We start from the raw sequence: 23,197 nt of genomic DNA on the forward strand, positions 1-23,197 counted from the left end.
ATTTTCCTGTCCAATTCTGTTAATCCTGTATAATACTTACGCAGCAAAACTGAATATGCACATTAATAAGGGAATTTTCCATCATAGGCTAAATTCACACCTGTTCCGTCATAGGAGCAGAAAAACGGAACTCAAGCTGTGATGGATCCGTCAAACGACAGATACCAACAGCACACGAATGAACCTATTGACTTATAATGGGTCTGTCGGGTTAAGTAGTTTTGACATTCTGCGCTATTCTTCACGTTAAATATGACTTAGTCTGGGAAACAGCTGGCTCAACCTCATTCCTGTGCAGCGACGCTGAAATGTTGCATTACACAATATCCATTAAATCAATGGATCATCCAAATACACAGACCAGACACATCCTCCATAGGAAGAGCCATTGTTTGTCGCAGTTCTTCCCTTTGGCTAAACTGAGGGGAGTCCAGAACAGAAACCTCTACGATGTGCATGAACTCTAATACAACATATAGACAACAGGGTGCAAGTGAGATCTCGCCACTTATCTTGTAATTTTGGACAGAAAAAAAAAAGTTCTGAAATTTTGGCAGCCTATTTAGGCATCAGAATATATGATGTGTGTGACCAGCCCTATGACTATGGAAAGTTTAATTAAAAAAATATATATTACATCGCTTAAAGGGAACCTGTCACCGGCTTTTCACCTATTAAACCAGCATTACCTGGTGGAGGTGGGTGAAAAATCATTTTTATGTAACCTATAATTATCTTCTAAGTCGGCTCTGTAGCTTTAGTATTCAGTTTTTTTGTGTTCCTGTGCCGTATGCTAATGAGAATAAAAGAGTCATATCTTCATTCCTCAAGCCTATCTGAGTTAACCCCGCCTCCATACTTTTGATTGACAGCTCCTCGCCTCACCCCAGTACACATGAAATCCTGCGCTTGCACATTGATGTCCTGTTCTGGTTCGTGCGCACCATAGCGGCACATGCGCAGTAACTCGATTTGAGGCCCGGACGAACCAGGGAAGGGTGTCGGACCATACGTGACGGACGCATGCGTGCGATCTCAGACGAGATTTTGGCATTCAGGTCGGGCCAGTTTTCAGCGGTTAGGTGGGCAAAAGAAGACCATATGGATTATTACCATAAAAGGTGCGAAATGTTTGCGGTCGGAGGAGGAGTTTAGGAGAGGGGATAACGGCAATGAACTTTTGACAGCAGCGGCCAGCGAGGGGTGAGTAGGGTTCAATAGGTGAAATGCTGGTGAGCAGTTCCCTTTAAGGCAAAATGAATCCAGACACAACGGGTAATACCTGGCTTGCAGTTCCAGCGATCGCTTCTTCCCTGTTATCAGAAACGTGTGAGATGCATTCGGTTTCACAATTTCTTGGACCTGATATACAAAATAGTTTAAGATTAAAACTTGCAGATTTATTTTAAAGGAATGTAAAGATTTGGCTCCATTAGTTTCTCAAGTAATTATGCTCCAAATATTGAACAGTCTCTAGTGGACACTTTATACGAATGTAAAACTCCTGGGCAATGAAGCGGTCAATCAAAAAAATCGACATGTCTTTGAGTGATGACAGCTGATGGACGGCTTAGTACAACTAAATCTCAGTTATGTTCTTTCAATGCATTAATAATAAAAACAGAACATGTGAGAAGAGATACATGTAGGAACATAGCATTTTGTTGCATTTTTTACATTGTATAGCCTATTGCTATCTATCTGGGAGGCGTAACTTGTAGATCCTGGGCACCAATGCAAAATCCGTAACAGGCCCCCCCTTACCATGTGGCAATTATAATACTAGTGGCAGAGGTGTCTTTGGGACTCCTCAGGCACCAGGTCCCAGGTTCAACTGCTACCACTACCTCAGGCAAACACAGGATTTTTAAAGGGGGGGTTTGTAAGTGTTGGTGTCCACGACCGAGATGGCAAAATCTCCCTCTTTCCCCAATTATACTTACTTTCCCAACTTTGCACTTGTATTACATCACACCTTTTTACATAAGGTGGTTAGTGAAAGTTTTGGTCGTAATATCCCTGGTGTTCGAGAGCATCTTAACAGATAATTGTAGATGAGAAAAATAACTTTTTTTGAAAAATTAAAAAAAGTTGTGAATCATAGTGACGCTGAAAAATCATTGGCCTGATGATGACGCTGGTCCGGCATTGAAACGCGTAGCCACTCATAATAAAACCTTTGTTTTTCATATATTCTCCTCATCTTTCTAAACCTCCTTACCAGCAGCGCCACTATGGTTCACAACTTTTTTAAATTTTTCAAAAAAAGTTATTTTTCTCTCATCTACAATCCTCTCCAGCGGTGACTTTTGTTTAGTCTCTGGTTTTTGTGTACCTGGCTGCAGCGGTCCTGTGGATTTTTCATAATTGGATAACGGCTTTATACCCAAAACGACTTACCTGAAGATCCGTACCATTATTGGCGCCGTGTGTTTTTGCTACTCTTTCTGGTTTCTTAACAGATAACACATACTGGGGGTAATTTATGAAGCCCTCTACACCAATTTTCTAGCATAGAAAAGTCGCAATTTGCGTAAAAACTTTTGTGGAAAACAATTGCAATGTTTCTATTTTAGGGCTTAGCAGGAGGAGTCAGGGGCCACCGCAGCCTGAAAAATGTACTTTAATTTATCCTAGAAAACTGGCGTAAAATTATAGCCCAAATCTACTCCAGCTCTTATTAAATAAGGCACATCTTACTCCAACCTTCTTGAAACACCAGTCTTTATAAACTGCCCCCAGTATTTCTGGTGGTCTAGGGTGACTAAAGAATTAATATTCATATCCTCTCTATCCATGGTGGTCTAGGATGACTATGGGTTAATATGTACTATCCTTCGAGATCTACGGTTGTTTACTGGTTAATAGTTATTAATATATATTTAACTAATTTTTTTTCTCACAAACAGCTCAGAGGGGTTTTTTGGGGTACTAAGAAACCTCCCTAAGTTTGCACATAACTACACCCCTGTAGCCCCCCGGCCTATCCAGCATCATGTGAAAAGGGTCAGTCCAAACACAGCAAATCCACAGCAAAATCCACATGTATTGCTGATTTCACCTTGCAGAATTGACATACTATGGATTTCCAAATCCAAATCATGCCACGCATTTCGCACAGATTTTTTTCCGATACATGTAGATGAGGTTTTGAAAACTCAATATACGTAATTCGTACTTATAATGGGGTCCGTCGGGTTCCAGCTTGGTGTCCGTTGTTCCCATCAAATATGATGAAATCTGTGCTGGAGGTGGAGGCTGCAGATGTGAACAGAGCCTTATACATTCACTTAAACAGCAGTAAATAGGATTTTATTCACACACTGCACCTGAAAACCAGTTTCAGCTCAACAGCCATTAACAGCTGTTTATTACAACTACAGTTGTAGCAGAGCTGCATGTGTCATTTGGTAACATCATGTTTTATCTGTGATTTTCCGTAAAAAATCTGACAAACCAACAATTTATCCTAATACAATGAGGTATCATGGTGCACCAAAGCAAAAGTTCAATGGCAAACTCAGCACTACTACATCTTCACGTTAATGATTTGACGTATATGCATGTCGCAGTTGGTTAAGTTCACATATTTAGATTTATTGGATCTGTTAAGCTTGAACATAAAGTGTTTGTGGTAAACTAGAATAAACCATAGAAATTTAAATAAACATGGTATTAGAAAATAAAAGCCACCTCACCTGTAATCCAGCAATGTCTATCTTTTCCCGGACACTGAATTTTTGTCCCATCAGCCTCAGTTTTGGGACACAGTATAGCATCATGCTGTTAAACTGTAACACAAAATAATACTTGTTAATGCTTTGTCAGGATGAGTTTCGATTTTATTGCAGATCGTATGTATAACATTCCACACTTCTATTAATAATAATATGGAAATGCAACATATGAAATTCTTTTAATCCACGATCCAAAACCAGGTGATCCAGCATCGATGACAAAGCTACCAAATTTATCCAAAATGATCCAATCCTCTGGACCGTTCAGGGCTTGTCCACACGTAACGGAATTGCTGCAGAAAATTTCTGCAGCAATTCCGCAGAAACTAGCAGTAGTTCCGCTGCGGAAAAACGGCACCATTTCCTGCATTCTTTAACTGCAGATAAAGGTGCGTATTTTGCTGCGTTTTTCTCAATGCTGGGGGATCGTGACATCTCCTCTGAAAAACGCAGCAATTTAGCCCACTTTCCGCAGAAGGAATTGAAAAATAGGCACCGCAGGTCAATTTCTGCAAGGAATTTTTACGCAGCGTGTGGATGAGATTTGTTAAATCTCACCCACTTTGCTGCTACTGTAATCTGCTGCGTATGTTCCGTCCGCAATTCCGGACGGAAAATATGCAGCAATTCTGCTACAGTTGGACAAGCCCCTACGGTCCAAAAAAGTGCAAGAACTGTAGCCATCAGAGGAAGGTATTTTAAGCGGTTAAGGACCACGCTATATTGAGCCTTCAGGACCAGACACCATTTTTTTGTCAGGAAATAATGCTGGTTTCTTTTCTTATTTTGTACAAATCATTTTTGCTTTTTTAGAATTTTTAGGCTTATAGTTTATATTAAAAATATGTTTTTAAGAGAGTTACCCTAAAATAAACTTTTTTGTGATGATAATTGTCTACTGTAAATTTTGATGTATTTAGGTCAGGGCTAGCGTTAGGACATTAATTAGCGCGGGGAGGTAAGGGAAGGTTAAGTTATTCTTTGTGTATGCTTTATTCCGTTTATTTTTGCCTTTTTTTTACTTCTATTTTTTAATTGCTATGGTCTGTCCATCAAAGGTCAGAAAAGACCATTGGGGGACTATGTTAATTTGTTTCCACTGTGACTATGGCTCCACAGTAGCTCCAATTACAGTAGAAATCAGCAATGTTATAGTGACTATTGCCACTATTAGGGCTGTGCTGGGTCTAGTTAGACTTACGAGCAGCCTCCAACTACTGTTATCCTAGCGCTCAACGAGCGATGCGTCCGTGAGTACAGAGAAGACAGAAGGGGTAAGAACTGCTTCTGTTTTTTCTCCGGGGGTTCCTGGCAGTCTTCCAGTACTGGGCACACAACATTTGGCTGCTCAAATCGCTTGGACAGCCAGCTCTAGACCATCCCGTAGATATACTATCTATGGCACAGGGTTTAAGGACCTGGGCATACCACTGTATATATATACTGCGGTGGTCCTCAATGGCTAAGGACTCTTGCACACGGCTGCATTCTGCCTGTATTGTACAGAGTCACAATCGGCCTTCCATAAAAGTCCATGGGGCCTTACTGTATAGCTAATGTCGGGGAGAGTGCAATTTACTATTTGTTACTGAACTGCTAAATCTGTGCACAGGCTACCAAATAACGACTCAAGGTCAGCCTGGTCTCCTGACGCCGAGGACCAGACAAATCCACCATAGCAGAGTTGATTGCATAAGTCAGAGATGATTGCACAGGGGTCACACTGGCAGCTGTACGATCAGCAGATCTTCAAGCATATGTCCAACCTCAGAATGAATTGAACTTACAAGCCCCCTACCAAGCTGGCAGATATATGGAAGCTCCATGCCAGACGTCCTCGCAGTTTGAAATTACTTAAGTCCCTGATTTCTTTCACAACATTGACGATGCCGGAGATCTGAGCAAAAAACAGTTCCGCGTTTTCTCCAGTGGAAAATCAAAACTCAATGCAATTGGCGCCTGTATTGTAACACACAGTGCGGTTCACAACTACATTTTCACGTTTCGACACACATAAAAGATCCGACATGGGACTCAATGATTTTAAGAGCTGGAGGGAAGATGGCTGCTGAGATTAAATTTAATTGCTGCTGGAAATATTTTTGTGGCCCTTTTGTAGGACTATAAAGCTAGCCAAAAGAATTGGTTAATTGCTGGGCCATGGTTTTTTTTATCGGAGGGTATTCATTTCACGTTTTCCAATCTTTCTGAGATTAGGGATCATTAAATCAATTTGCACCTTTCTATACACAGTTATGCGCTTCATTCACACCAAGGTCCTTCTATATTAATATTGCACAGATGAACGCTATGGCAAAAGATAATTTTAAGCAATTTGTTATATATTCCAAACAATGTATATGCAATATATGCAACACATTGCAAATTAAAGTAAAATTCCAGATGAGGTATAAATATATCTCATATATCTGCAGGACCAGACAACTTTAATGTGTATGGGGGCGTACCAACCCTCACCTAATGGCAGATGTCAGGAGAAAGGAGGATCGGGCATGTTGGATTTCAACAGGTCTGATGTTTTTGTTCCCGTTGGAGAGAAGGGCTTTAGCTCGTTCGGCTGGCAACTATTGAAAGTGTATGGGCAACTTAAGCTGCAATATTGAAGGTAATCTGATAACAGACCCCTTGTCTTATTAGTGGCTTGAGCTGCTGTTCCATCCCTCCCCCATACTTTACACTGAAGCTCTGTCTGGTCAGTTTGGCTACGGTGTATAATGAAAACCTTACCAGGAAGTATTTGCATGTTGAGATGATTCCCCTTAGAACAGAGGCAGAATGTTACAAATTACAAGAAGTAGCTCAACCTTTAGTGATAAAAAGAAGTACGTAACCCAATAAGGGAAAGACCTGGAGTTCTGCTTTAACTACTATACTTTTATTTTCCTTTTTCCGCCTTGGAAATGTTAGCATTTTCTTGATTACAAACAGCAGGGAAAGTTAGGCATTAGCCAGTCCTGTGCATATCCATTAGCTAAATGCAATTTCAATAATAACCATTCATTTTTAAAATAGCTCCGGGTGCCTAGAAGATCACCTCTGTGCTGGAAACATTGTAGCATTTACATAGAAACTCTTTATAATGCTCCAGAGTTACATTTCAGAGGTGTCACAGATTCAACACATTCAGGTTAGGCTTCGTTCACATCTGCGTTGGGGTCCCGTTCTGACGTTCCGTCGAAAATTTCCGTCAGAACGGGACCCTGAGCAGACACAAACTGACACCGACGGAAACCAGAGGTTTCCGTTTCCATCACCATGGCTTTCAATGGTAACGGAGCCAGTGCCTGTGGTCTCTTTTGTGCACCGGACCCCTTCGTTTTGCCGGAAGCAATAAAGAAGCAATAGTATAGTCGACTACGCTATTGCTTCTGGCAAAACGACGGGTCCGGTGCAAAACAGACACAAACGGAAAACACGGGCACTGGCTCCGTCACCATTGAAATTAATGGTGATGGAAACGGAAACCTCTGGTTTCCGTTGGTGTCTGCTCAGGGTCCCGTTCTGAGGGAAACCTCTGATGGAACGTCAGAACGAGACCCAAACACAGATGTGAACGAAGCCTTATGTAGACATACTTTATGATGGAAGTCCGTAAAGAACATTACCTGCAGATTTGGAGTTACTCCTAGTCTGTATAAATACTGGGTATAATATTTGAATAGATTGTTGACACAAAAATGTCCAATTAAATATCCAGCACTATTATAAATAGCATCCATAGCATTGAACAGACACTATGGACCCTGTGGTTCTGATGGCTTAGAGCAGCCTTCGCTCACGTTGGCACCATCCAAATCCGATGGACAGGGTAAACCCATACCTTTCAACATTTGATTCCCAAATCGCAAGACATTTTAAACTTGGCCTTGACCCATCCAGAAACATTGCCAAAACAGTCTAGAGGTTATTCTTTTTAATGCAAATATACATAGGCCTACTGGTGTATTGTCTTATGAAAAACAGACTGTTGGCAGTAGGAGTACACCCGAAAAGGACTACTTCTCTCCTTAGGCACAGCAAAAAACTAAGGAAGAACTGGCACTAGAGTCATGACGCTCCTCTCCTACATGGGATGGGAAATGGGGCAGCTCACATGTAAAAGCCCCTTCTAACTCACTGATGGGAACAAATTCCAAGTTAGGCGTCCCATTTTGTTTTTTGCTTTAGGGCTTTCTGCTCTTTGCATGTTCCCATGTTCATTGAAAGATTCCCAACATATCAGATTATTCAAAAGCCCAATTTAACAGAGTGACAATGGCCGTACACTAATTAAAAAAAAGCTTCTTTTTTTTTTCATTGTATGCCCTAATAACCATAGATCATGTGTTTTTGCAGCATTAAAAAGGTTTCATTGCCGGAATTGGGGTTCACTCTCAATCTGGCAGTTGTGGATTACAGCCGCACTCCCCACGTGGATCTTGCTAGTACACCGGCAGTACCCAAAAGATTGTCATGAAAATGCACGTCATTGTGTGGCAACTGACAGGACGGGATTTGCAGTCCTGTAATGAAAAGAACAGACCTCTGACCCCAATAAAAATAAATTATGAAGAATTTTAGACCTAGTTAAATAAAATAAAAGTGAAATAAATATAGTTTACTTGGTGCTTTACTGTGTAGTCATAATTTCCAAGCTCTGCTGCTGTTTTTGAATAGCATTCTAATTACACATTACTTATTAGAGGATCTGGTGAAGCAGTCTAGACAATGACCTGAACTGTCTCCCGGAAAGTAATAATGGAGAGGTCTAATTAAAACATATAAACTCGTTATACTTTATCAGCAGCTACGTTTTTCGGGAACATTTTATGGCCGAGATTAACTTGAACATCTTATGATTGAGGCTTCTAGGAACAAAGTTTTTTATGTCAAAGTTTGCATCCCACAATTTAAAAAATCTGTTGTTGCTGCTAAAAAACCTCAAAGACAATATGAGATTATGAATTATTCACAGTAATCTATACTCAACCAAGCGTCACCCATGGACGTATCGGTCAAAGCGGTTTCAATAAAAGAGGCAAAATGTGCCCAGCACAATAAGAGGATCCTAGGCCACTAATGAAGTCAAGATAAGAAAGAGTCTAAACACAATTCTCCAAGACACAAGGGAATAAGACAGACCTCTCAAACACCTTTTACAGGTGTTCCTCAAAAAAAATAATATATATATATATACATATATATATATCTATATATCTCAGCAGAGAGAAGCAGCAGTACTCGGTTCCAAGCAAACAATCCTGTAATAAAAGGTGCCAGCAAGCAGTCTCAATCCAAAGACCATACAGATATCGCAGAAATAAATCCTGCAGCACTCCAGTAGTAAGGATGATCATGGACCCTCCTCCCTCATGTGGATCCTACACTTCTATATCTATATGGTAATATGCAATATAAGATATTTATTTATTTCCTTCCGTTACGACATAAAAACATCTATGAAGATATTGAAGTTTCATCTTGTGCTTTTATATTTCCCGTTTTGTGTCCGTAAATCTCGGTATATTTACCTTTATTATGCCGATCATGGACATCGTATGTTTCGCTGTCTTCTTATTTGTTTCCTGTGAATATATGTTCACGAGGCTCTGTTTACCAGCGGTTGGTATCCAAGCGACCAGAGCGATAGGTCACTTCCGGTTTCGGCTGATCCGGCGAATGCGGATTGGATTTCGGCAGACGTCGAATTGGGATGACAGTGATCGTATTCACAACGTCGTCATACAGCAATTGAACGCTCACTTTCTGATTGGCTAGTGGTCGTGCAGTCTCGAGTTTCTACACAGCTGTGGATTACCGTAATTTGTATAATTATGTGGTTTTCTTGCTTAATATCTTTGTATGTTATGTGTTGTTTTTAAACAAGCTCACTAGTTCACCTTTTGTATCAATTTATATTGCTTTGATACCTATTTAATGTTTTTATCACGCTATAATAAGATGTATATGCCAGTCTCACTATCTTAATGAGATTGATTATGTATATTGGTTACACACTATATAAACCACTGATTTTGCATGTATCACTATGCTTGAAAAAGGTCCCAATGTGGCACAATAAACCACACTTTTTCATCTTTACTACTAGAGTGCTGCAGGATTTATATCTGGGATAGAGATATATATATATATATACATATACAACTCGATCTAGTCCATGATGGCTGGAACCTGGCCGTGTTGTAAGGCTGGATTCACATTGTGCATTTTTGTTGAGTTTTTAAATTGTCAAGAGGGGAAATGCATCTAAAAAAAACACATGCATTTTTTAATAACCCACGCGTTTTACAAAGTGTTACAGCTGTAATCTGGTTTAAAATTTTATAGTCATTGGCTTACAGCTGAAACACCAACAGTTTAAAACACGCAGCATGTGAACGCTTTTCTGTTGTGTTTTGAAACGCTGATCGGCGTTCGTTTGCTCCTTTCACTCTGACCTAGTATGGGGACGAGCGCTCGTTACTCCAATCGTTCGTCCCCATACATTTTTATCACGTCGGCAGCACGACAGCAGGTAGATGTGCTGCTGACAACGATAATAGTTTTGGCAATTAAAACGACGCAATCAGCCGATGAACAAACTTTTTTTTTGTTCATCGGTTGATCGCTGCCATGTTTACACAGGGCAATTATGAGCAACGATCGTTCTGTGAATGCTCGTTTGCCCGATAATTGGCTGGTGTAAAAGGGCCTTTAAGGGGTTTGCCCATCAGGGACGTTTATAGAATAAACACATGCTATGCCATAAATGTCAGATAGATGCGGGTTCCACCTCTGGGACCCGCACCTGTCTCTAGAACGGGGCCCCCGAAACATGTTTTCTACTTACATGGTCGGAAATTACAAGTAGCAGGGGGAAGAGAAAAATAGAACAGGGTTTAGGGGGCCCCGCTCTAAGGGTCTTATTTTGTTCAGTAAACAGACATATGACCACATTGAAGGAATGCTGAGGCTTTAAGATTTTTCTGTAATTAGTAAAGTCTAATAAGATTACAGGATAACAAAGGCTCAGTAATACAAACGTGGGCTTGCTTGAATTGACTTTGTCTGTACACTGCTATTTCTACTACTAATGAAATACTGTATAGGGTAGACTATAAGGGTATGTGCACACGACCATTTTTCAGGCGTAATGGAGGCGTTTTACGCCCCGAATTACGTCTGAAAAGACAGCTCCAATACATCGGCAAACATCTGCCCATTGCTTGCAATGGGTCTTACGATGTTCTGTGCAGACGAGCTGTCATTTTACGCGTCACTGTGAAAAGACGGCGCGTAAAATTACGGCCGCGTCAAAGAAGTGCAGGACACTTCTTGGGACGTAATATGAGCCGTTTTTTCATTGACTCCAATGAAGAACAGCTCCAAATTACGTCCGTAAAAGACGCTGCGAAAAACGCGAGTACATGCAATTACGTCTGAAATTCAGGAGCTGTTTTCTCCTGAAAACATCTCTGTAATTTCAGACGTATTTGCCGTTGTCGTGTGCACATACCCCAACAGTCACTGTAAGGCCATGTTCACACGGCATATGTTTAAAGCAAAAAAAATATGAGGCTGATTTCAAGAGAAATTGGCCCCTGAAAACCAGGCGTTTTTTTAAGTAGCTTTGCAGAGTGTTTTTGAATTCTTTTTTCAAAGTGTTTTTGGCATTGTCCAATGGAAATGTTAAAAACCTTCTTCAAACGTCATGTCACTTTATTACGAAGCGCATTTTTACGCAGCGTTTTTTGAAACCGTGGCGTAAAATTGAGCCTTGTATTAACTACACAGCTTTTTACCATGGACATGGAAAGCTGTTTGCAGGCATTTTTGAGTTGTATTTTGGAGTGTAGCGCGACCGTTTTACGTGCCAAAATATGCCGGAAAATATGCCATGTGAACAAGGCCTTAGGGTGCAGTCACACATGGCAGATTTTGTTGCAAAAATGTCTGCGACTGAAAATCAGTTCCATTTATCTGAAAGGAGCTGTAGAAAGAGATGAATGGAACTGGTTTTCAGTTGCAGAAATTTCTGCAACAAAATCTGCCGCACGACTGCACATTAAGGGTATGTTCACACGCATAGCAAAAAAGGTCTGAAAATACGGAGCAGTTTTCAAGCGAAAACAGCTCCTGATTTTCAGATGTTTTTGTAGCAACTCTCGTTTTTAGCGGCGTATTTTACGGCTGTCTTTGGAGCGGTTTTTCAATGGAGTCAATGAAAAACGCCTCCAAAAAACGTCCCAAGAAATTACCTGCACTTCTTTTGACGCGGCGTCATTTTGTGCGCCGTATTTTGACAACGACGCGTAAAATTACGCCATGTGGGAACAAAACACCGCAAATCCCATTGCAAGCAATGGGCAGATGTTTGGAGGTGTAATGGTGCCTTTTTTCAGGCATAATTACGTCTGAAACCACTGCGTGTGAACATACCCTAACAGGGCCTCGCTCCTACCATGTGCCATTTATAATACTGATGACTTATACAGCATAGTAGCCTTTTGGCCCCTTCAAACAGCAGGGCCCAGGTGCCCATGTATATATTATATTATGTTGTAGGCTTTGGTAAAGGATAAATCTTGACCATTCTTTTGTTAAAAAGCTTAATCATTGTATAATGAAGGCTTATCAACTTTATTATATGCCAGAAATTGGCGTAATTTATAGAGCAAATCTACACCTACATAGCAGGCATATATTTGTGGCTTACGGACAGACAAAAGATATACCAAATTTACACGCCTCTTAATAAATTTGTTGCATTTCACTCTAACAAAGTCTGAATTCAAACTGGCGTATGAAACTCCAATCTAAGGCTTCGTTCACATCTGCGTCAGGGTTCCGTTTGTGGGCTCTGTCAAACCTTTCATTCAGGGGAACCCGCTAATGAAGACCATAGCTTTACGTTAGCATTAACATTGATTTCAATGGTAACGCTTCCATTACTAATCGCAATCGACTACGCTAATGAATCTGTCAAAAAAACGGAAACCTTACGGAATGGTGACAACTGGAAGTCATTAGCAACGGAAGCCTTACCTTTGAAATCAATGGTAATGCTAACGGAAAGCTATGGTTTCCGTTCGTGGGTTCCCCTGACGGAAAGGTCTGATGGAACCCACGAACAGAACGCTGACGCAGAACGAAGCCTAAGTAAATCTGCCCCAAAATTATTCAAATCCTCACCATTATCAAGATCTCTGTTTGTGGTCAATAAATGGAAACAATCCTGTTTACAACCAGAGGTTGAACACTGGTACAGACTAATTGTTTCTACTCAAGGAAATCATCTGTAAGGCAAACAGCACAACTTTCGGCTGAGTAGATGGATTTAAAGAAGCACTCCACTTTTTACTATTATTGCCTTTTCCATTTGTACATTGGTGCTTCAGTGGGGTGCTGTGTGCAAAAATACTTACTGATCCCTGCATCATATCGTTTTCGGGTCCTGTGCTGCCCACTTGATCTTCACTCTGACCTGTCTGTGCTCACTGTGCTTATAAAAGAAAAAAGTGGAGTACTTCTTTAAGTTGTTAAAATATTTAGTGCAGGGAGAGGATTGACTAGACTGGATATAGTCATAGAAAACCCTTAACTGTGTGAAGTATGAGGTCTGTACCAGTTTTTAACTTTTTGATGTAAAAAAATAACGTTTACATTCACTAACAACAAGCAGAGATCTTGATAACTGTGAAGAATTGAAACACACTATATTAGGAATTTGCTAAACTTTTTATTATACAAATAGGCTTTTCCTATAGAAGACTGCCACTAGTCAAAACTCTGCAGCTCTTTGGGGACTGTATAACATTAGCCCCTGTACCGCAGAACCCTAGGTCTCAGGCAGAAGAACCCCTTTCTTTATTATGAACACCCCTTGTAAAAGGTCTGCCATGGTGAATAAAAATACTCACATTATTCCGTCTACTTAAATTCCAAAAAGTAAAATTCTGCTTTGTTTTGCTGCGTGCAGTTGTGAGCAGCTCTTTAATTCACAGCAGACCTCCCCAAATAATCCTCTTAGCGTTAGATTTGTAAAATCTAGGTTTTATGATAATACCCTCTTGGCCACCCGAACTGCACAAAGAAAGATATAACGTACTGCTCTGAAAATTGTCACAATACAAAAATAACCAATAAACATAAGGAGGGACGGCGTGAGGGGTTGTCTATCTAACCACACACAACGGCTTACCAGGTATAGATAGCGATCCTGTGCCGTCCCATTCTTTGCAGATAGTTTATGGATATGTCCTTCTTTGATGAGCTCATTCGCAGGATTCACAATATCCTCCTCGCCTCCCAGCCGCTCGTAGACTTCCAGCAGTTTATGCATTTTTTCCTGAAAGATTTTTGAAGATCCTCATCAGAGTTCACAGAGATTGGTGAAAACTTTACACACATTCAGGGCCACTGAATCTTAGACTAAAAGATGTTTTGTCCAAACTGGCCCACAAATATAACAAGTGGGCATCCAATATACGTATAAGGTATATGCCAGGATCAGACTAGGGTTACGCTAGAGAAAATTTTTCTAAGGATCCATCCTCTATCTATACAGAACATGTGCACATCCAATTTAAAGTGTAACCAAGCTTTAAAAAGAAAAAAAAAAAATATTTTTTTTTACATATCATAGTGTGCATTGTGCCACTCCGTTTCTGATCGGCTTTCCACGGAGCGGTGTACGAGCTTAATAGAAAATCTATGAGTCCGTACACCGCTCAGAAACCAAGCGGCACAGAGCTCACCCGAGCGCTTCTGCTGCTTCATTTTAGCGAACAGTGGGGGTCTCAGTGCTCGGACCCCACCGATCAAAACTTCTGACATGTCACTCTGGATCAATATACCATGAAAATAATAGGTTAGATGTGCATATTTTTTCAATTTTGTTTTGTAGCATTTAACGTCTCTATCTATGACCATGAGAACTCTTTACAAAATTACATATTAAAGTTGGTCAGAGACAAATGAATCGTCCAAAATAATTTTATAGGTTGGATTATGAAATTAGATAATGACGGCAGTTTTTAAAAAAAGTTGTTCATTGTATGGACGATGGTTATTATTTAACACCACTTGTTTGTCTTTACTATAGAACTTTAGCTATTCATGGCTGGTAACATCTGTGGTTTAGGGTATCTGTCTGTGGCAAACAAAATAAGACCAATACAGTCAAAGTGATTTTCTGATAAACCATACACACATATGCAGTGATGTACATAGTAATGATGGGGCCTTAAGGTAAAGTTTAGAATAGCTACCCTATTATGGTGCTAGGTCCCCCCCCCCCCCCCCACCACACATACTTTTCATGACATTTGGGGTAATTCCCTACCCCTTGTTTGTAAGTTACAGTTGGAATACAATAATCAATACTATTGAGTGTATTCAGTGTTTTTGAACTTTTTGGAGTGGGAAGTGCTGCACAGGTTTTCGGCAGCCAACAACAAACTAAATAGGACTGGACAGGACTGGGCTCCCTATTTTGCATGTGCCCCATAGTGGTCTGTCTCTATAATATCTATCAGGTATGCAAAGATCACTTTGGTGGAGTCGATCATCTCTGACCACCACTGATTTCAAACCCCTTTGGCGCTGCTCAGAATATTTTAACAGTCCTTCGATTACAATGTTGTCAAATTTCCAATATCAGAAACTTCCGAGCAGTATCAAAAGGGTTTGAGCACTCTATAAAGCCCTTTAATTCTGAAAATCAGAGTTTCTCCGAGACCACAGACTTCATCAATGTGATTTTTACGCATTAGCTATGACATTTTTGTTTCCATGAGAACTAAGGACAAAGTCTTCTTTGTGTCATGATTTGTAGTCTGCTTTTCGAACATGAATTTCAGCTTGCCATCTAATGTGACAACCATCTGTTAATTTAGGCTGTTTATGTTATGACATCATGGTGAAGCTGCTGTCCTCTTGCCAGTGGGTCACACACATTGTGCCACTTAATGCATTCCTTTGGATGTGATGGTCTCAAGAGTAAAATGCTAAACATCTCAGTTCTCTGTGGAGAATCACGATTTTGCCCCAGAGCCCAGTGGTTTATTGTACATCACTAGTTGGCACCATTAAGGCAACAATATAATGTAAACATTAGTTATAATGGAAATATTTAAAGGGAACCGGTCACCAGCATTTCACCTATTAAACCCTACTCACCCCTCACTGGCCGCTGCTGTCATCCCCTCTCCTAAACTCCTTCTCCGAGCATAAATAATGGTCTGCAAACACATTGCACCTTTTATGGTAATAATCCAGCAGTCCCGTTCGTTCCTTTTGTTATGCCCGCCCACCGGCAAAAGAAGGCCCACCCTGAATGCCAAAACTTCGTCCGAGATAACGGGCGCATGCGCCTGTTCTGTATGGTCCGACACCCTTCCCTGCTTGGTCCGGGCCTCAAATCTAGTTAATGCGCATTCGCCGCTATGGTGTCCCGTTGTACGCACGCACCAGAACATCAATGCGCAAGCGTGGGATTTCATGTGTGTTGGAGGGAGGCGAGGAGTTGTCAATCAAAAGTAAGGAGGCGGGGTAAACTCGGAAAGACTTGAGGCATAAAGATATGACTATTTTGCTCATTAGCATACGGTGCAGGAACACTAAAACACTGAATACTAAAAGGTACAGAGCCGACTAAGGAGACAATTATAGGTTATATAGAAATGATTTGTCACCCACTACCACCAGGTATTGTGGTTTTAATAGGTAAAATGCTAGTGACAGGTTCTCTTTAAAGACTGCAATGATAACATGACCGTTTCATATATAAAAATATTCATATGTTTCTGCAAGAAAATCTCAGATGCTAGAACACAAATCATGTTTTTCATTTGTTCCAACCCAATTACTGGAATAGCTGCTGTGCCCCAGCTGAGTGTCTGACCTCTTCTGCCTACAGAGGTAGTTATACATACTAGACATGTCCATATAGGGTGAAACGCTTTGGAAAATATCAATGGAGCAGTGATGTTTCTCTTTGCTGACAGGCGGCAAAGGCCACTAGAACATCTTGCTAAATTTAGCATTACGTAACAATGTCATCCCTTTCTGAATCATCAGTGAAAAGCTACAGATTTCAATAGGAATAAGTATAGAATAGGAATACACATTGCCACCAATTATAGAAATTGTTAGCAAAAGTTGGGCTGGTACACCAGAAACTAGAGGATCCTCTGGTGAGCTTGATGCAATAAATGGGCACTGCAATAACAGGGCCAATTAGGTCCTGGAGGAGAAAAAAAACAACTTTTGAAGTTGACTTTTTTTGGGTAAATTCACATCGTATTAGTCTGCATTGACAATGCGTCTTTTTAGAGCAATGTTTTGATGTTGGTTGTAAGCAGGGCTGCCATCAGGGGAGTACAGGTGGTACTGCAGTCAGGAGTCTAAATAGTGCCCCATCTTCATGTCAGCCCTCGCTTGCTACCTAGTAGTCATCGCATGGGACCTGCACAATGACCCTATTATCAATGTGCCCCTATTTATAATGTGCATATATAAGACCCATTTATTTAATGTAAGTAAAAATGCAAAATCCGTTAGATTTCTTAAATTTTTCCATTCTACAGGGTCTTATCAAACATGTAGTAGGTGTCCCGTAGATCCGTGGCCCATTATGTATGGGACAGGGGATAACAAACGTTAGGGTATGTTCACACGGCTTATTTACGGACGTAATTCGGGCGTTGGCAAACATCTGCCCATTCATTAGAATGGGTCTTACGATGTTCTGTGCACACAGGCATTTTTTTTACGCCCCGCTGTCGGAAGGCGGGGCGTAAAAAAGATGCCCACGTCAAAGAAGTGCCTGTCACTTCTTCAGACGTAAATGGAGCCGTTTTCCATGGACTCCATGGAAAACGAGCTCCATTTAACGTCCGTAATGGACGCAGCAAACAGCGCCTCAACATGTCATTATGGCTGAAATTACGGAGCTGTTTTCTCCTGAAAACAGCCCCGTAATTTCAGCCGTTACGGACGCTGCCGTGTGGACATACCCTTATGGTGGAAGAGTATTATATAATCCTTGCAGAGTGTCCTCTAAAATTAAACTATAGACTCCAAGACAGAAGATGGGAGGAAGAGAGGGGGCTAAGGGTTCCTGATCATTTGTCTGTACGGGGCCCCGACACTACAGATGGCAGCCCCGGTTGTACGTATCAGACATTTGACGATTTTGGAGCTTTGTTAAAGTTTTCAAATCTAAAGCCAAACAAACAATCAAATGCAGTAGAGAAATATTTGTGACTGCCATGTTTTTGCGTCATGATAAGGGTTAAGATAAATTTACCTTTATATCACTTTTGTCTTATTACAGACTCAGACTGGCAATATTTTTTAAAGACCATTGAAATTCAAGATTAGTAAACCTGCATTTTAATGGAAACATTGAGTATAATAAATAGTCAAATGAAGCAAATCTCATTCTCTGACTGCAGCTTCCTCTCAATCTCAAAGTAATATAAGATGCAGTCCCCATACAAATGCCTAAACTGCACTTTCTTGGTAATCTAAGTATCGAGGTCAGGCATCCAGCTAAGCACAGTGTTTAGAGACGTGGATGATCAGATCATGCCGTTTCAGCCTCAGGGAAACTAGACGAGCAGGCTTGAAATGATAATGAGGAAAGCGGATGGCTCATATCAACTTGAGACAGAAAACCAGGACACCCATGTGATAAAATGTTTCATTAGTCTATAATCTCTTCCATTTGGGTAATAATTAAGTAAAACCGTTATGTGGTATTATTGTCATTATAGCTGTCAATCAAAGTCTGGAACCATGGAAAAGAAGAAATAAGTAAAATCATGTATTTATGTATGTAAAGCTTTAGGAACTAAAGGAGATTTTTGGATAGGTTTAGCCCCCCCCCCTCTTCCAGGTAGTGTCACATAGCCCCCCCTTCCACGTAGTGCCACACAGGCCCCACCTCCCAGTTGGTGCCACACAGACCCCACCTCCCAGGTAGTGCCAAACAGCTCCCTTCCCCCAGGTAGTGCCAAACAGCCCCCTCCTCCCAGGTAGTGCCACACAGCCCTGCCTCCCAGGTAGTGCCACACAGCCCCCTCCCTGGTAGTACCACACGGCCCCCTCCCTGGTAGTACCACACGGCCCCCTCCCTGGTAGTACCAAACAGCCTCCTCCCTGGTAGTACCAAACAGCCTCCCTCCCTGTAGGTAGCACCTTTGGGTTTGCCTCTAGGAGTGGAATCCCCAGCCAGAACATTGCCAATGCTCTTGCTGGGTATTCAGCTTCAGGAGAAACCCCTGATGTCACGGTCCATATATGGACAGTGTTGTCAGGGGAAACCCCAGAGCCATAGTCCCGGGCAGAGCACTACTAGCATTCTGCCTGGCACTTCTGCTGTGCTCCTGACATCAGTGTCCATATATGGATAGTGATGTCCAGAGTAGAGCTGAAGTCCCGGGCAGAGCGCTAGTAAAGGCTCTGCTCCGGTACTCCAGCTCTGGGGAAGCCGCTTGTAGCACTCTGCCTGGTACTTCTTCTCTCCCTCTGACATCACTGTCCATATATGGAAATTGATGTCAGGGGCTTCCCCAGTTCCGGAGACCCGGAGCAGAGCCGCTAGCGCTCTGCCTGGGACTCCTCCTCTCCTCCTGACATCACTGTCCATATATAAACAAGGATGCCGTGATGGCAGCGACAGCACCCAGCCGCCGAGTGGGCCCCCCCAAGGGTAGTGGGCCCGGCACTTGCCCAGGTTCGCCGGGTGCAGACAACGGCCCTGATGTACGCAGTGCGACAGATCGATCTTTAGATGCACAACCGGTGTTGCAGCCAAAGTCACTGTAGAGCCCTAGTCTAAATTGACAACTGAATGTTTTCAGTTAGAAGCATGTCCCTACACAGACGGAGACTGACCAATCAGTGCTGTCATAGTGCGACTGTGTAGGGACACACTAATTTGACATGGTAAATAGTAACAAACGGTTGTCAATGTATTCAGAAATTTCTTGGAGGGATAATAGAAGAACAGCACAACACAGAGTTCTAAGAAAATACGTAAATATAAAATTCCAGAATTGTTACAATGGCAGCTTGGGCTTGTATTCCTCTGCTGTGGAAGAAGAGGGAATCCCCCTCTGTTTCTCTATAATTAGTGATATCATACATATTTTTTTTCTATGACACACATGATACAATTTACTAGATTTGACTTCCTTGGATGGAGTACCGGGACTTCCTATTAGATTCAAAGCGACGATCATATTTACCTACAGCTATTCTGCTCCCACTGAAAGGTGCTCCATACTCCAACCATGCTTCCCCATTTTTTAACTCTTCATATTTCCTCTTTCTTTTTATCTCTTTCTTCTCTCGGAGGTATATTTCAAAATTGAACTTGGTGACGAACCCAGACTTGGCACTCTGGTCTCTGTAATGTTTGCCTACTGTGATTGTACTATATACGCATGCTTATGATATTCACTCTTCCGTATCTTTTTTTTGCATCATGTTATGTTAGTGATGTTAACTTTCCCGTTGCAGGAGCCAGACACCATTTTGCGGCTTTTTGTCTCTTGTCCATAAATAAAGAATTTATAAAACAATTTCCAGAAGTATTATTTTATAGGGAATAAAAGTATTTACTAAAATAGACATGTCAGGAGAGGTGATTTACGAAGACTGGCGTTTTATACACCAGTCTTAGACAGAAGTTGGAGTGAACGACAAAATTTATTAAAAGCTGCATGCCTCCTAACATACATGTTGCATCTTGGGCTGTCCGTGCACCCCAAAATGAAATCCGGTATAACATACGCAAATTGTAAAAAGTTGCTAATTTTTGCGCAAAACATAAATTTGCAGCTATCTTTAGGCCAGAATACTGGTGCAAATGGCATCATAAATATCTCCAATTGAGTTTTTAGCACTTCCAACCATACATGCCGTTTTTCACCTGACCTCTCTTCTCCCTATCTTAATAGCCTGCTCTTTTGGCTTATACAAAAATTACCAACAACTATTTTGCTACTTCCTATTTTGTATTATGGGTGTACCATAATGCTGCACAGGATAACTACTGGTGACCACCCCATCTATTATGTCTACTAAATATACATCGTGGTCACCAAACAAGGAAGTCATTAATAACTGGGGTCAAGGTTCCCATCAGAACATGCGTAAGAGAGGACTCAAAAACTACAAGCTGAGGTACCTTGGATTATATGTCAATAATTATCATCATCTTCACTCTCTTGTAGGTTTTAAATGGATCCCTATCAGAAATGTATCCTGAAGAACTTGGGTAACAATGCAAAATCTGTTCCAGGGCCCCCTACCTACCATTTCCCATTTATATTACTAGTGTCTTCTCACGTCAAAGAGGGGTCTTTGGGTGTTAGGTATAGGAGAAGTGACACCTATGTCCATGATCCCTATCCTTGAGTTTTACTGCTCACCATTTCAACAACGAAGATATTTTATGACAGTCCGACTATCCCAAGAGGCTGGAAACCTGCCCATTCACACATGGCATGTGTAAATTGCCATATCGGAGGGTATGCTTTTCCTACTTGTAAATGTCTTGCCGTCTCTTATAAAAACGGTTGTCTCACCAGTAAATATCAAATTTATAGGTATAGATCATAAAAAATGAACAATGTTTGCCATTTACATGCTGCTCCAAAAATTATCCATTCAAGAGTTATGACATTTACGTAGATAGTACGGTGCCACTTAGTGTTCAAATTGTAGCAATGTGCACATCCACCTAATGAGCTTAGTGCTGGTGGTCCAGCATGTTGTCACTTTCCCCACAGTTAGTACTCTGTGTGATCTCTCGCGAGGATGACTATGCAGTCTTGTCGTCCTTGTCTGCCGAGAGCTGAAGAGTGAGTGAGAGCATGCACGTGCCTCCACGCAAGTGCACACAACTCTGATGCCACTGCAGAAGAAACTCCCGCCACCATGGAACAGAAGAAGAATTCACATTTTTCTTTTCCTCTTCTGTTCCGTGGTGGCGGCTGAGCTGCACGTGCGAACACGCTCCACGCCTTTCCAGCTCTTGCTGTGACACTGTCCGCAGCTGATTGGACAGTGTCACAGCGATGTTACACACCCCCTTGCCAAATACACGCCCCATTGACAGTTCAGGGGGTTATTTAAATATCGGGCGCCAAATATAACGGCACCGATATCTAAACAACAGTGAAAGATAGGATTTTTTTTTATAGTGAGACAGGGTTTGTACTATTACATGCTGCGCTCAGCTGCACATGTATGGGCAGGTAAAAGGTTCTCTTTAAGAAAGAACTATATCGTCAACAGGGCCGACCTTAGGTTGGATGGCGCCCTGTGCAGGACTCTATATTGCGGTCCTTCCACAAACCAAAAATGAACCACATATATAGACACGCACATACTGGAACATATATACTGCACATAGATAGAGGCAGATAGTTAGACAAACAGGCAAATCTATATACACACACACGCACATTCTGGAATATACACATACATAAAGGTAAATATACTGTATAGACATAAAGATACATGTATACAGACACACACACACACACACACACACACACACAAATACATACAGGCACGTATATAAAAGCACAAAAACACATTCACATACATACCCACACAGGCACATATATACACAGTGCAGATCATGGAGTAGTTGTTACCTGCACTCCTATGTAACATCACAGATAACACACTCTGATAACTATACCCACACTGGCACATATAAACACACACAGAGGCATATATATATGTATGTATATATATATATATATATATATATATATATATATATATATATACATACATACACACACACACACACACAAGCACATATACACACACACACATACTGGAGCATATACACAGACACATTTTCACACACAGACACATATACACACATTTCTTGCAGGGATGGGCTGTGAGTGGAGCCTCCTCCTCTTCTCTTGCTGCCTTGGCTCAGACTCTTGTTTCCTACATAACCAAGAGCAGAGGACAGAGCAAAGGCCCAGTGGCACCCCTACATGCTAGGAGGGTGGAGCGACCTGTGCACTTGCACAGGTCATACACCCCTAAGGCTGGCCCTGATCGTCAGTTGCCAGAGGGGGAGTTTGATTCTGCTTAGAGCCCCTCCCCTAGCAGCACAGATTAGCAACAGCACCAAGGGGGACACATGGAAGCAAAACATTATAAAAAAATATATCTATATATTTATTTAATGGTAGAAACACTGCAAATTACTTTTAAACAGCGATTAACAGCATTTCAGAACTTTTGGTATAAAAATTATTCATAGGATAACCTCTTTAAAGGGAATGTGTTGCCAGCAAAACATGTTTGTTTTTTTTTAGTTAAACAATACTACTGATCTTTACCTACCATTTTTCGAATGGCTGCATTTGAGTGATTTGCTGCGGTGGAAATAAGCTCCAGGGACTCTGTAATAA

At 41.3% G+C, this 23,197-nt stretch overlaps 1 protein-coding gene across 1 annotated transcript in view; it reads right to left on the minus strand.

Annotated features, from left to right (window-relative positions):
* Positions 1-23,197, minus strand: part of FGD3 (FYVE, RhoGEF and PH domain containing 3) — a 188,569-nt gene that overhangs the window by 25,402 nt on the left and 139,970 nt on the right. Inside the window, exons 9-12 of the mRNA XM_075833882.1 lie at positions 23,130-23,188; positions 13,939-14,085; positions 3,699-3,791; positions 1,283-1,362 (exon numbers count right to left, since the gene is read on the minus strand). Coding sequence (XP_075689997.1) covers positions 1,283-1,362; positions 3,699-3,791; positions 13,939-14,085; positions 23,130-23,188 — 379 coding nt within the window. The remainder of the gene's footprint in view (positions 1-1,282; positions 1,363-3,698; positions 3,792-13,938; positions 14,086-23,129; positions 23,189-23,197) is intronic.

Source organism: Rhinoderma darwinii, chromosome 7, assembly GCF_050947455.1.
Source record: "Rhinoderma darwinii isolate aRhiDar2 chromosome 7, aRhiDar2.hap1, whole genome shotgun sequence".
NCBI lineage: Eukaryota > Metazoa > Chordata > Amphibia > Anura > Rhinodermatidae > Rhinoderma > Rhinoderma darwinii.